The 15,618-nt window shown below is 39.5% G+C and overlaps 1 protein-coding gene across 2 annotated transcripts in view; it reads right to left on the reverse strand.

Annotated features, from left to right (window-relative positions):
* Positions 1 to 15,618, reverse strand: part of RNLS (renalase, FAD dependent amine oxidase) — a 276,260-nt gene that overhangs the window by 251,142 nt on the left and 9,500 nt on the right. For both annotated transcript variants that reach the window (XM_019952914.2, XM_019952915.2), the window contains exon 4: positions 13,399 to 13,557. In XM_019952914.2, coding sequence (XP_019808473.2) covers positions 13,399 to 13,557 — 159 coding nt within the window. The remainder of the gene's footprint in view (positions 1 to 13,398; positions 13,558 to 15,618) is intronic.

The raw sequence follows: 15,618 nt of genomic DNA on the forward strand, positions 1-15,618 counted from the left end.
ACAGTACAGGAAGAAGACTCAAGGGGATATGTAAGCTCAGCTTTATGAAGAATGTCACATTCCTGGAGAGAAGCTTTTTCCCCAGATCCTGCAGGGAGAGGGTAATTCCCCTTCCAAGAGGCCCCAAGAGAATAATTCAGAAACAAACTCTGGGTAGGGAACTCCCCAAAGGGGTAGCCAGGACCTTTTCTAACTAGGTACTTCCTGAACTGAAGAACTTGCTAGGGCAAAACTTTGCTGATGCGGCTCCTGGGAGAGACACTGCTGCTTCTGGGTTAGAGAAGGGGGCTGTTAACAGCCCCAGAAATGTTCAGCGTGAAGTTGAAATCTGCCCACTGGACCAAGAAAACATATTACGCACTGTCTATGTGGACCCATCACCAACCATCAGACAACAGGAATGAAGTACAGGGAAACCTAGACCATCTTCTTACCACCACCAAGCTGCCAGTCAGTCATGGGAGCAATCAGTGTTTCCCGGAGAACACTGAGTCTAAAGGGAGGAAGGCATAGATATTCAAAAAGAAACTGAAAGGGTATGTGTGTTGATATAAAATAGACCCCACAGTTCACCCTGCCACAAGCCCCTGGTACCACAGACAGGCCTACTTGGCACTAGGCATAGAAAGAATGATTCTGAATCAAGACTGAAGTTCAAAAATAAGCACAGCTGAGTCTTAAAAACCAAATATTCAACAGACAAAAGTGACTAGAAAGTTGGAGCACATGACCAAGATGTCATTAAGGCACTCAACCTCTAGAAAGACATGGAGTTCAAGTAGGAAAATGTGAGGGCAGTTCCAGGAAAAAATAAAACTTCCCTATTTTTGCACCCATATAGTTCAGACTCCTTAAAAATGAGTTACAACCACAAAGTGACTATAAAGAAAATAATACATCTGATTTATTTCTGTTTAACAGTTGCATGATTTTCTGTAGTTTGGGAGTACTAGAATTTTGATTGTTACCTCTTATTGTTTATTGATAGCATTCACCTAGTTTCCAGTTTTTTCCTTTTTATTCCCATTTATTGCTAAACTGGGTAATAAAGGATCAACACTGGCATTTTGACATCTGTATGTTTTAATACCTATAGCTATATTACTTTCCCAAAATTTCGTAATGGTTCTCATTCTCAGTGTTTGAGAATGCCTATACACTCATTAGCACTGAATATTTTACATTTTTTATTAATCTTTTAAGATTTCTGCCAAAATGATAAATGAAAACAGGAACTTTATTCTTGCCTTAATTTATATTTCCCTTGACTTAAAGTAAGATTTAGCCTCACGGCATAAGTTTATTGGTCACTAACTCTACACCTAAAGCAACTAGAAAAGAAAGAAATGAAGAACCCCAGGGTTAGTAGAAGGAAAGAAATCTTAAAAATTAGGGCAGAAATAAATGCAAAAGAAACAAAAGAGACCATAGCAAAAATCAACAAAGCCAAAAGCTGGTTCTTTGAGAGGATAAATAAAATTGACAAACCATTAGCCAGACTCATCAAGAAACAAAGGGAGAAAAATCAAATCAATAAAATTAGAAATGAAAATGGAGAGATCACAACAGACAACACAGAAATACAAAGGATCATAAGAGACTACTATCAACAATTACATGCCAATAAAATGGACAACTTGGAAGAAATGGACAAATTCTTAGAAAAGTACAACTTCCCAAAACTGGACCAGGAAGAAATAGAAAATCTTAACAGACCCATCACAAGCACGGAAATTGAAACTGTAATCAAGAATCTTCCAGCAAACAAAAGCCCAGGTCCAGATGGCTTCACAGCTGAATTCTACCAAAAATTTAGAGAACAGCTAACACCTATCTTGCTCAAACTCTTCCAAAAAATTGCAGAGGAAGGTAAACTTCCAAACTCATTCTATGAGGCCACCATCACCCTAATACCAAAACCTGACAAAGATCCCACAAAAAAAGAAAACTACAGGCCAATATCACTGATGAACATAGATGCAAAAATCCTTAACAAAATTCTAGCAATCAGAATCCAACAACACATTAAAAAGATCATACACCATGACCAAGTGGGCTTTATCCCAAGGATGCAAGGATTCTTCAATATCCGCAAATCAATCAATGTAATACACATTAACAAAATGAAAAATAAAAACCGTATGATTATCTCAATAGATGCAGAGAAAGCCTTTGACAAAATTCAACATCCATTTATTAAAAAACTCTCCAGAAAGCGGGAATAGAGGGAACATACCTCAACATAATAAAGGCTATATATGACAAACCCACAGCAAACATTATCCTCAATGGTGAAAAATTGAAAGCATTTCCTCTAAAGTCAGGAACAAGACAAGGGTGCCCACTTTCACCATTACTATTCAACATAGTTTTGGAAGTTTGGGCCACAGCAATCAGAGCAGAAAAAGAAATAAAAGGAATCCAAATTGGAAAAGAAGAAGTAAAACTCTCACTATTTGCAGATGACATGATCCTCTACATAGAAAACCCTAAAGACTCCAACAGAAAATTACTAGAAATAGTCAATGACTATAGTAAAGTTGCAGGATATAAAAAAAAAAAAAAAAAGCAATAAAATGCAAATTTCAAGACAATACATTTAGAAGGTACCATATGCCTGGAGCAAGGTGTAGAAGGGCACTCACTAAGCTGTTAACGTTAATTATTATACCTCCAGGGAGTAGAAAAGGAAGACAGAACAGGAAATGAATTATTAGTTCAACTTTGGATTGTTTCATTTTTATAAGATTATTAATCAGCTTTGTCATTTAAAGTGATGAAAAATTATTTGGGGGAGAGGAGAACCAGGACTACTTAATTTTTTTTAACTTACCCAACAAAATGTAATATAACAAACATTCAAAAAAATTTGTGGAATGAAGTACAGGGGAATAGGAGGGAGATGAAATATGTTTAAATTTAAATGTGTTTGCAAGAGGTAAGAAGATAACCAATAATGGAATGACAAAGCACTGTAGATCGTATAAATGAACAATGTGAGGAAAGGAATAAGAATATTTGATAGAGTTGGCCAATAAGAAAAAGGGAAAAAGTGGGGGAAAAAGTAAAATAAAAAATAGACATCAATGTTAAGGATAAATACAATATAATTGTTATTTCATTAAATGTAAAAGGGTTGAATTCTCTTATCAAAAGAAATAGACTTTTCATGTTAGATTTAGAAACTCTCAGCTAGATGGGTTAATATCTATGTGGCTGGAATTATGACTGGTTTTATTTTCTTTTTACTTTCAAAACTTTCATCAATAAAGTATATCAATTATAAAATAAAATTCAAATTTAAAAAGTATATAATATCAAAAAAAGAAAGATTCTGAACAATTTTATGTAACTTAAATATAAGCGCTAAGGGGAAAATTGGTGGTAGAATATCTGAAATCAGAGACTGGAAAGGAACACAGTGCGGGGACAGCCTGAGGAGCTCTGTTCTGCTGCTAGAGTACAAGTGGGAGAAAAGAGGAGGGGTGGTACTCGGGTAAGTACTGAGAAGGTGGTTATTTACTAGTACATCTTTAGAAAGTAAAAACCGTAACACCGGGATTTTTAATAGTTCATTAAAAACCTATCATCTGTGAATTTACTGAAACTTTTAAATGATTACACTTCAGATGAACAAGTGTTTTGACTTCTAAAATGTAAGCCAAGTAAGCGTTTTTTGTACTGTATGGTACATGCATGTGTGCCAAGTCACTTCAATCATGTTTAACTCTTTGCAATCCCATGGACTGTAGCCTTCCAGGCTCCTCTGTCCATGGGATTCTCCAGCCAAGAATACTGGAATGGGCTGCCACTTCCTTCTCCAGGGAATCTTCCCAATCCAAGGATCAACTCTGGTCTCTTACATCTGCATTGGCAGGTGGGTTCTTTACCACTAGCGCCACCTGGGAAGCATTTTTTAGATGTAGTCAAATAAATAATATTTTATTGTATTGAAAACTTCTGTACATTGAAGTAGAGTGGCATCTCCTTAGTGTAAAACTATGTACCTTAAGGCTTAAAGGTTTCTGCTCTTCCTTCAGTGGCTATATTCTAGAATTTTAATAACAGTTTCAGGTTCTCCTAATTTATAAGTGAATATATATGTACATGTATACATGCATCTCCATCATTACTGTAAATCTCCATTGTACAAGTGTGGAGTATTATATTTCTAGATAAATAATTTTTAATTTCTCTTGGATTATATTCATATATGCATGTGATCCTCTGGTTATTATAGTTTGCCTTCTTGAGACCTGAAGCTTTACCACATTTTTGCTATAATTCAGCAACTAGAAATTAAAGAACTCGCCAAAATATGTTATTTAGGAAAAATAAACTCACTTTTCTCCACCTTCCAATCTAGGAAAAAGACTCTCAATGTTGTGTTTCTAAAGGTTGGGATGGACACACACACACACACACACACACACACACACACAGCCAAAAGCAAAGTGTCTTTCTTTTGCAGAGTCTTAAACTGGATTAAGTTGGCAGATTCCTGAAAATGGGAGGGGGAGGTGGTGGAGATAAAATGCTTAAGGGACAGGGGTTTGGGGGGATTCCTGTCCAGGTGGAGACCTAGCTCTCACTTGTGTGCCCGGCCAGCTGGGATCTTACTGCACAATGCCTATGAAGTATGTCTCTCAGCATGTAGAACAATGGAAAGCTCTCGGTGTCAGTGCAGTGTTATCCCTTGAAAGGCATCCTTGAGTTCACACAAGGCATCGCATCTAACCCATGTCAGAGGACCAGGGCTGGCCCAGTCCCACACAGCAGAGATGACGGGGCAGTAACAATGACAACCTTATGGACTTAGGTCCCATGCCTCCTCTGTTTTCTGGCATTATAGAAGCCTGGGATTCCTGTGGGATCCCAAAGGGAAGGGAAGCAGCTCTAATGACGACTGAGGTTGGGTTTGCTATCAGGTGGACAGAAAGATGGTCTAAGCAGATAATTTGTATATTTAGAGAAATGAAGGAATGAATGATCCTTTGCTCCCTAGTGTTGCAAATTCTAACTCAAGATGATCACAGGATATTCTGGATACAAATACACCATTGTTTTACAGAAGGGCAAATTAATGTTTCTCACTGTGTTTCCAATATGCTTTTTATTGATATCCAAAATCCTTACTAAGAGATTTCTGGCTGTCTTTTTGTAGGCACACATTTGAGTGATAATAATGAATCTGACTTGTCTACAGAGATGATTTGTACCACCATCATTTGCTTATTCATAACCAAGAACTCAGACCACACCACCTTATAAAAATGCTTTCCTATTGGTTTCCCTTAAAACAGAACTTCACACTTATCAGATGTAAAGCTCATCTGTTATTTTTGTGCTCACATACAGCCTAATGAGAACACCTGGCCAGTGGGCTTTGCATCTTCTAAATTTACGTGAGTTAGCATTTAGAAAAAATGTCAGGAACATGAGGACACTTAAGAAATATTCCCATCATGGTGCCTCCTCAGAGGTAGGGGTGATCCTATGAACAGTGTATACGGAGGTCACATGGGTGGGTGCAGATGTTATGACAAGGTGTTTATTCATTGACTCTAGTACAGGTTTGGAATGTGAGGTAAAGAGATGTAGCAGAGGAGTGAGATTGTACCTCCCTCTGAAAGAGGTGGCTTTCATAAAAATGTCCCTGCTGACTTGTGAAAAAGCTCTTATTCCTCTTACAAAAGTGATCAACTCATTAATCAAAAGTTAATTAATGTAGAGTTTTCAAGGCAATTGTCATGTTCTTTCACAACAGTGAATATGTCTGTGACGTGTTCTATTTGTAAAACCCTGAAAGTAAAATAGTCACCATTGTTTAAATCCCAACACTAAGCATACAACCCTTTAAACAGACATCTCAGAACTTTTCATTAAGGGTAAAGAAGTCGTAAACACTAAAAAGTTACTGGCAGTATTAATATCAATACTAACAAGTTCTTACTGTGTGCTCAGCATACTTCTAAGTCCTCTACTCAGGCTATCTCATGTAATCTTCACTAAATCTTATGTGGCTAGATAATGTTACTTATCCTCATTTTATAAAGATGGAAACCAAAGCTCAGAGAAGTTAAGCAACTTGCCCCATATCTCCCAGACATTAAGAGGCAGCGCTGGGTTACAAATTCCGGCTCTGTCTCTTAACTCCCTCCATAGAGTAGCCAATGCTAAATAAGTAAACACCAAGTGACCAGAACACTTTCTGCGAAGCACAGAATACTTTCTGTGAAGCACACTTTCTGTGAAACAGATTTCATTTCATTCCAGCTTCCCCCTGGAAGCTCTGAAGGACAGAGGCTGAGCTGGATGGATCCTGAAGGAGAGAGAACACAGAGGATGTGTCAAATCGGGAGCTCTGTGAACAAAGCACAGGTGAAGAATGCATGCTTCATCCCAAGACCCAGAGGAGACCAAGATCCCCGCAGGAGGCTAGCTCGATGACTCCCCTTGCCTCTCTCCTCTCTCCTCCTGGCGACTCTTCTGATCTGTTGCCACGTGCTCAACTCAACATAGCCCCTCACTTCTGCTCTCACCCAGTCCGTCTCCTGTCTCCCTAGATCTCTCTGTGTCTCTCTCTCTCTTTCTTTTTTCCATCCTTCCATCCTCTTTTCCTTTCTCCCTTCTTTCCTTTCTTTTCCTAAGAAAAATTTATCAGTGTTTTTTAAGGACCAAACGATAAAGGACGCATATTCATTGAGACCCTTAGAAATACTCATTCCTCTCATCTAAGCATGTGGGAGAAGACCTAAGGAGCCCCATAGAGGGGGAGGTCTGGTGCAGAGAAAAGAAACTTTTCATGTTCTTCATTCCTCAAAACAGAGAAGGCAATGGCACCCCACTCCAGTACTCTTGCCTGGAAAATTCCATGGATGGAGGAGCCTGGTAGGCTGCAGTCCATGTGGTCGCTAAGAGTTGGGCACGACTGAGCGACTTTCACTTTCACTTTTCACTTTCATGCATTGAAGAAGGAAATGGCAACCCACTCCAGTGTTCTTGCCTGGAGAATCCCGGGGACGTGGGAGCCTGGTGGGCTGCAGTCTATGGGGTCACACAGAGTCAGACACGACTGAAGTGACTTAGCAGCAGCAGCAGCAGCAGTAGCATTCCTTAAAATCACTTAGCACATCCCATCTGCTTCATTTTTACAAGGTTTATCTCACTCTTTTCCACTGCCTCTGCCACTTTTCTAGCAAGAGAATGAAACAACTGTGGCAGGAAAATCAGGATGTGTATTCAGATGTTCCATTACAACTGATGAAGAGCTCTATTGAAATGTGTGTGCTCAGTCGCTTCAGATGTGTCTGACTCTGCAAGCCCGTGGACTGTAGCCCTCCAGGCTTCTCTGTCCATGAGATTCTCTAGGTAACAATATTGGAGTGGGTTACTGTACCTTCTTCTAGGGGATCTTCCTGACCCAGGGATTGAACCTGCATCTCCTGCACTGCAGGTGGATTCTTTACACCTGAGCCACTAGGGAAGCCCCCTTTAAATGTGTAGGAAACATGAAATCAAGACAATGATATTTGAAAGGTGTCTCCTTTTTTCTTGACCATACTTTCTCCTGTCCAGCCCCTAATACATTATATGAACTTATACAGGACTGATGATGTCTTAAATTGCTCATAAGGGTGAAAGAAGCAATTAGCCTCAAAGTTCCTCCTAATCCTAAAATTTCATGATCTATTGACACTCATGCTTTTATCCCAGTATCATTAACCAGGGCCCAAGCCAGGACCAGTAGACTCAATGATTCACTGACTTCTAGGAGCTTATAATCAAGTTGGAAATAAAAAAGACATTCATTTGGCAGATACTGACTGAACAATAACTATGATGTGTGGGTCTACATGGAGATGTAGGAGACACGGGTTTGATCCCTGGGTTAGGAAGATCCCCTGGAGGAGAAAAAGGCAATCCACTCTAGTATTCTTACCTGTAAAGTCCCATGGATAGAGGAGCCTGGTGGGCTACAGTCCGTGGGGTCTCAAAGAGTCAAACATGACTGAACACAGCACACGGTGGGTCTGTATGCAAAATGGTATTTGATGCTGGGTGGGGATGGAGTGGCCTATAGGAGCCGTTTTCTCTGAATTTTATGGCTTAGTGGGGAAGACACTGAAAAAATAAGGATCACAATAAAATCTGATGAGTACTTTGATAGGGCAGACTGTGCCAAACAGGCCTAACTGGAGGAAAAAACTCCCATTAGGGTACCTGTTAAAGATACAGATTCCTGGGCTCGATCCAAAGAGTAAGAATCAGAATCTTCCCAAAGGTGCCTCTTGTTTGTGGTTCAGTCGCTAAGTCGTGTCCAACTCTATGAGACGCCATGGACTGGAGTACATCGGGCTCCTCTGTCCTTCACTAGCTCCTGGCATCTGCTCTGCCTCATGTCCATTGAGTCAGTGATGCCGTCTAACCATCTCATATTCTGCCACCCAATTCTCTTTTTGCCTTCGATCTCTCCCAGCACCAGGATCTTTTTTCAGTGAGTTGGCTCTTTGCATTAGGTGACCAAAGTATCGGGCCTTTAGCTTTGGCATCATTCCTTCTAATGAATATTCAGGGTTGATTTCATCCGGGATTAACTGCTTTGATCTCCTTGCTGTCCAAGGGACTCTCAAGAGTTTTCTCTGGCACCACAATTCAAAAGCATCAATTCTTTGGCACTCAGCCTTCTTTATGGTCCAACTCTCACGGCCGTAAACAACCACACTTTTTTTTTTTTTAACTCACAGTGTTCATTAAAGAAAGTTTGGAAAACATGGTGAACAAGAATGAGCAGGACACTGTGGGAATTCACAAGTACAGGAAACAATCAGTAATAGCAAGGTCTAAGACACTGTGTCTAAATGTGGTTATGTGTATGGGCCCTGAAAGCATACTACTAAGGCTCACATCTCACCATCACCACCAGAAATGGAAATAATAGTCTTTAGAATTGTTGTGAGGATCACGTGAGTTAATCTCATAATATTAATATAGAGAGAGTAGCACAGTTATAAAGTGAAAGTGAAAGTGTTAGTCGCTCAGCTGTGTCCGACTCTATGGGACTCTATGGACTGTAGCCCACCCGGCCCCTCTGTCCATGGAATCCTCCAGGCAAGAATACTTGTGTGGGTTGCCATTCCACAACCAGAGGGCAAATCATGAATCACAAGACATTCACCGTATCGTGCATAACGCTTCATTATTCTCCCAACTGGGAGAATGTAATAATCAACTGCCAAAAACACTAGCTCTGTTTTTCCTGTAAAAAGGAAAATAGGGGAAGGGAAAAGTAGATAAGGGAAAACCCAGACCATGCTGCAATCCAAAGGGAAGTCTTTCAGGTTAGAGATGGTTCTATATTGATTCTACGAGTAGACATGATTGAGAAAGAGGGACAGAGAGAATGAGAAGACAAGAACAAAGGAATCCAGAGACACAGGGCTGCTGGTAGTCTGCACGAATGTGCGACCTGTAGCACAGCTCTAGTTCTGTCACTAACTGCTATAAACTTTTGGGTAAATTAGTTAATTGTCATGGGCGTAAATGGAGTTTTGTGAATTATATTACAGATAATTTTATATACAGCCTGTATTTCAGTCTTATTCATAGTTCTCGACCCAGGGATGGAACTTGTGTCTCCTGCTTTGCTGGCGGATTCTTTACCCTCTGAGCCATCAGGGAAGCCCCCAGTTCTCTGGAGTTAAAAAATTTGGGGGGAAACTGCAATATATACGGTATCCACTAGATGGCAATAGATAGCTTTGTAAATGGAGGTCTTTCATAGAAATTGAAGATGACTAATCATTGGAAAAGACCCTGATGCTGGGAAAGATTGAAGGCGGGAGGAGAAAGGGATGACAGAGGATGAGATGGTTGGTTAGCATCACCGACTCAATGGACCTGAGCTTGACTAAACTCCGGGGGTTGGTGATGGACATGGAGGCCTGCCATGCTGCAGTCCATGGGGTCACAAGGAGTCAAACGCGACTGACAGACTGACTGAACTGACTGAACAAGCAAGCAACACTGTTTAAGGTTCTCCAAAAACAGAGAGATGACACTAATTTCTCATACTGAGGTCCTTATTGAGATTTATAACATAAAGAGAAATCACATATTTTTAATCCCTTTCTTTTAGACCCACAGGTATTCATGGGTCATGTTAGGACATTCTGCTTTTAACCTTTACTGCTAGAGTGGGTTATTTCATAACAATGAAGTAAACACAGAATTATTTGCATGAAGGCCAATTCTGAACTGAGCTGGAACAACACCCCAAAGATCCTTGCCCTCAGTCAAAAGTACTAAGTCAATCATTTGTAAACTTTTTCATCACAAAGAGCCCTATATGTTCTCTCTTATCACATCCAAATCTTTGGGGCCCCAGAGATTGTGGGACCCCATAGACTGTAGCCCACCAGGTTCCTCTGTCCATGGGATTTTTAAGGCAAGAATACTGGAGTGAGTGGCCATTTCCTCTTCCAGGGATTCTTGCCAACCCAGTGACTGAACTCGATTCTCTGGCATCTCCTACACTGGCAGGCAGATCTTTACCACTGAGCCACCTGGAAAACCCCTAAAGAGCCTATGTATCCTACCACTAAAAAAGAAAAGGAAAAAAAAGATCTATTTTCCTTTTCAGCAAGATACACTTTTAAAATGGTGTAAACATTACATTTTTTATAGTAAGAGTAAACTACCTTTATTTTCAAAGTTATGACCGTTCAAAAAATTATAATAAAGAAAATCATCTCAAAGTAGTAACAATGCTATTAAACTATTTTCGGTAGATACAGAAGAAAAAGCAGTGCATCTTTTTATCCTTTTTAACTTAAAAATATTTAAAAATCTTCCCATGTTAGTAAATAAAATGATCACTAGTATCTAATAGTTCACAGATAGATATTTACAAAATTTATGGAACATACTTTAACTGAAATGTCTGGTCTTCTGTGACAACACTTTGTTTCACAAACTGACAGACATGGCTCTATTTAAAGATGAATAATTATTAGGCAGGAACCTATGCAGAGGAAAGGAAGACAATCTCTGATAGAACATAATAGACACTAACAAATAAGCTGAGGAAAAGACATATTAGAAAATATTTTCCTAGGAAGCAGATTAGTTCAACAAATACTCAGGCAATGAATGACCTAAAAACAGTGAAGAGATCTATGACCTCTTTGAAACAATATCTCAAGGAAGGGAGCAGAAGGAATACATTTGGAAGCAACATGGATGACATAGAGGAAGGCTAGAAATAGAAAGTAAAAAATAACAGAAAGACCAAAGTTGAAACTGAGTTGAGACAAACAGCAGATATTTGTGTACTGAATTTTTTAAGATACTCTGGGATCGGAATAAATAGAACAAAGATAAATTGTCATTTAAGTATTAAAAGGAAACTGAACTGAAAATAAGGGAAAAGCTGAATCTTCAAATAAAAAACAGAATAACACAATCTGTGAAAAACTGACACAAAGCTATTAACAATAAGATATATCTTTATGAAATTACTGGACTCAAAAATAAACAAATAAAAAAGTACTTCTAAAATATCTCCAAAAGGCTAAAGTAAAAAGGATGTACCAGACAAATGAAAATAAAAGAACGAACATCTTGCTTATCAGTAAAGGTTGATGTGAAAGCAAAATAAAATAAAAAATGACACTAAAGAAAGAATTTAAGTTAAAGGGTATAATTTTAATGGAGACATATTATGAATCAAATAATATAGTATCAAAAATTCATAAAGCAAAATTCACCTCCCCAAACCCCAGGAAACCAGCAATACAGTAATAGTAGAATTAAGTTATCTCTCTAAGCCCAACACAGTTCAGCCACTCAAAAAGTAAGACTATAGATGATCTAAATAAAATTATTGATTAGCAGGCCCTTGAACACCTTAGGACTCAGTCTATGTCATGGTGTGATATTTTGTATGTCATTTAATACAAATATTGAGAAATATTTTTAAAATGCAACACTGAAGGGTCTCTCATCACATACAAAGCTATGTTGCTTTAAAAACTGGAATATGCAATTTATAATACAACCGAATACATTGACCAATAACCACGTTTTAGTTAAAAGTTACAGTATGTTATTTAACACTGTCTCAAAATCAATTCAATTTTTACAGAATCCATGATAATAAATTATCCTACTTTAAAGTGACTTTGGCAGCACACTAGATACAGATGCATGAAAGAGATCTTTGACGTTCATTTTCTAGCTTGCCTATGGCCATATAATAAATATTCCAATCCTTTTTATATTCCTGTCTCACACTGTACTGGAAAAGAAGCTATATATTGTTACTGCATGGTAGAACTGATACTCAAGCTGCTTTCAAGATGAAATATCCAGCTCCATTCTTACTCAGAGAACAAGCTCTATTACAGTTCTAAATCGAAGATCTAGAAACCATACTTATTGCCAGGTTTCTTTCTAATGGTGACAAAAGGCCATTTCTCAACCAAACCCAATGTCACCTTCAGTCACGCAACAAAGTCAAAAGTGACAGGCATGTCACATCCTTGCCGTCTTGCCACCATCACCAGACTCTGTTTTGTTCCAACTCATGGAATTCAAGGCAATATGAAGTATCAACCAGAAAGCAATGACTTTGAGGTGTCAGGTTCACTCAAAACACGACGAAGGTCAGGGGAATAATCAGTGAAACCTGGCACAAGTAGACGCAAAGCAGAGCTACAGAAAAGCTTTTCTTGAGAATCCAGGTAACAGGGAACTCTGTAGAGACAGAAACTAGCTAATTGGCTGCTTAGAGCTGGGGGCAGGGATGGAAGATGGAGGGATGGAAGTGAGAGCTACTGACTGTGGGAATGGTTTCATGTCATTGGATATCTGAAATAAATACCACTGAAATACACACTTCAGGTAGATGGGTTGTATAGTATGTGAATTAGTCTCAAAGCTGTTTTTTATGAAAAGAGGTGGGAGCAGTCAGGTAAAGGGTGAGTCCAACAAATTTCAGTCAGGGAAGAACCTGAGACTCACACTCAGCAACAAGTCAAGATAAAGTTTACCATGTTTGTCACATAATGAATGTTTACATCATAAAAATCTTTTTTTCCAGAATGGCCACAAAGAGACTGTTCTTCTTTTGGGTCAAACTACTACATCTCCCTCAAAAATATTTACTTCTTAAAGGCAAGAACAAAAAGAGGAATACTCAATTCTTAATTTTTTTAAAAAAAAATCTGGATTGCAGTTTGACCTAGACTAGTATCATGAACCAGGCCGTAGTATCTGTTTTTAGAACATGCAAATCAGTAGAACCCATATCTACCCTTTGCTAAGACACTTAAGCTGAATTCACTCAGATCAGAGAAAGCCCAGCCCCTGAGGTAAACAGAGCGGGCTGAGACTCACAGTTGGTGATGTCACCTCGAAGCTGCAGAATCTGAGGAGCAGGCATTGTGAGGACAACGATATCAAACTGCTCAGAGGAGCCCGTTTCCCTGGAGACCTCCCACTTGTTGTCTCTCAAATTGATCTGAGTCACACGCTGTCTGAAGCAGATATCAGCACCTGTTCCAAAAGCAAAATCATGCTCACATAATCAGGATTTTCCACACGAATGAGGGGGAAGAGAAGTCACAAACTGGATCCATTCAGATAAGTAGAGTGTGAAGTTCATCTTCTACAGCTTCCTGGGCTTCACTTTCTGTCTCACGTAATGGGACTCCCTCCCTTCTGGTACTGCTACACTTCCCTATCAATGCCCGCTGAGGGGAAAAATACTGCTACAATTAATAACAATAGTAACCATGGCTATATTTCATTAATCATCTACTGTATGCCAAGGCTATGCCAAACACTAGATATACATTATACCAATTCATTTCACAGAAAAGGAAACAGATTTAGAATTGTCATGCCATGATTTAAATCCACATCCTTCGGACTATAAAGATCACTATCTTGGGGGAGCAAGTATCAGATCAGATTAGATCAGATCAGTCGCTCAGTTGTGTCCGGCTCTTTGTGACCCCATGAATCGCAGCACGCCAGGCCTCCCTGTCCATCACCAACTCCCGGAGTTCACTCAGACTCACGTCCATCGAGTCAGTGATACCATCCAGCCATCTCATCCTCTGTCGTCCCCTTCTCCTCTTGCCCCCAATCCCTCCCAGCATCAGAGTCTTTTCCAATGAGTCAACTCTTTGCATGAGGTGGCCAAAGTACTGGAGTTTCAGCTTTAGCATCATTCCTTCCAAAGAAATCCCAGGGCTGACCTCCTTCAGAATCTTAGTAAAGGTGTTAAGGATTCTTCTCTCCGGTAATATTCCTTATTAAAAATACCGATATTGCCTATTAAACCTGAAAAAGTAACTCTGTAAGCAAAATCCAAGTCTCATCAATAGATCAATTATCTTAATTAAGAAGAATCAAAATTAAGAAAAAGACAATCTGGAATATCCTCTCTTTTCCCTTCTTTGCACTTACCACAAATACATTTTAATAATTACTTGAGTACTTATATGATTGGTATTTTATTCCCTTTTAATTTGTCAGCTCCATGAGTTTACACCTATTTTTTCTATGTATAGTATATAGTACACAAAGTATTGTACTGGGAACAGAGGTATTTAATCAATATATGTTTAAGAGAATGAATTATGAACTGAAAGCTAGGAAAATATAATTGGATCATTAAGTCCCCTTGGTATACTAGTTCTTACTTCACATTCTGGTTTTCAGAAAACTTTCATTTTAAAATAAATCTCCTTTTATTTGGCATCATGAATAGAAAGGAAATAAGTGAAAATGGAATAAAGGGGGAAAAAAGGACACTAAAAGACCCTGCCCACCATTGCATGTGACATCTCATATTCCTAGCTACTAAGAATCCAGCTGAAGTCCAACCTTGGCATCCAGCTCCCTTTCCATAGCTATTCTAGCTCAGTGTGAACCTTCTCATCTCCATAATCACTGCCTTTACCTCTCACTCGGACACTGATTCAACGTATCTCTATGTTTTAGATATGTCTTGCTAAGTCGCGTCAGTCGTGTCTGACTCTTAGCAATGCTATGGAGTTTAGCCCACCAGGCTCCTCTGCCCATAAGATTCTCCAGGCAAGAATTCTGGAGTGGACTGCCATGCCCTCCTACAGGGGATCTTCCCATCCCAGGGATGGAACCCGCATCTTACATCTCTTGCATTGGTAGACAGGCTTTATACCACTAGTGCCACCTGGGAAGCCCTAGATATGTCTTATCAATCCCCAAATACTCTTGGGCTCCTCCATGTCAGCTCTTCTCTAGATCTCATACACCTTTATATCTTTCATATTCCCTTAAATAACTCTGCTGCTGCTGCTGCTGCTAAGTCACTTCAATCGTGTCCAACTCTGTGCGACCCCATAGATCGCAGCCCACAGGCTCCCTGTCCCTGGGATTCTCCAGGCAAGAACACTGGAGTGGGTTGCCATTTCCTTCTCCAATGCATGAAAGTGAAAAGTGAAAGTGAAGTTGCTCAGTCGTGCCTGACTCTTAGCGACCCCATGGACTGCAGCCCACCAGGCTCCTCCGTCCATGGGATTTTCCAGGCAAGAGTACTGGAGTGGGGTGCCGTTGCCTTCTCCTAAA

The sequence above is a fragment of the Bos indicus genome, chromosome 26 (assembly GCF_029378745.1).
Source record: "Bos indicus isolate NIAB-ARS_2022 breed Sahiwal x Tharparkar chromosome 26, NIAB-ARS_B.indTharparkar_mat_pri_1.0, whole genome shotgun sequence".
Classification (NCBI taxonomy): Eukaryota; Metazoa; Chordata; class Mammalia; order Artiodactyla; family Bovidae; genus Bos; species Bos indicus.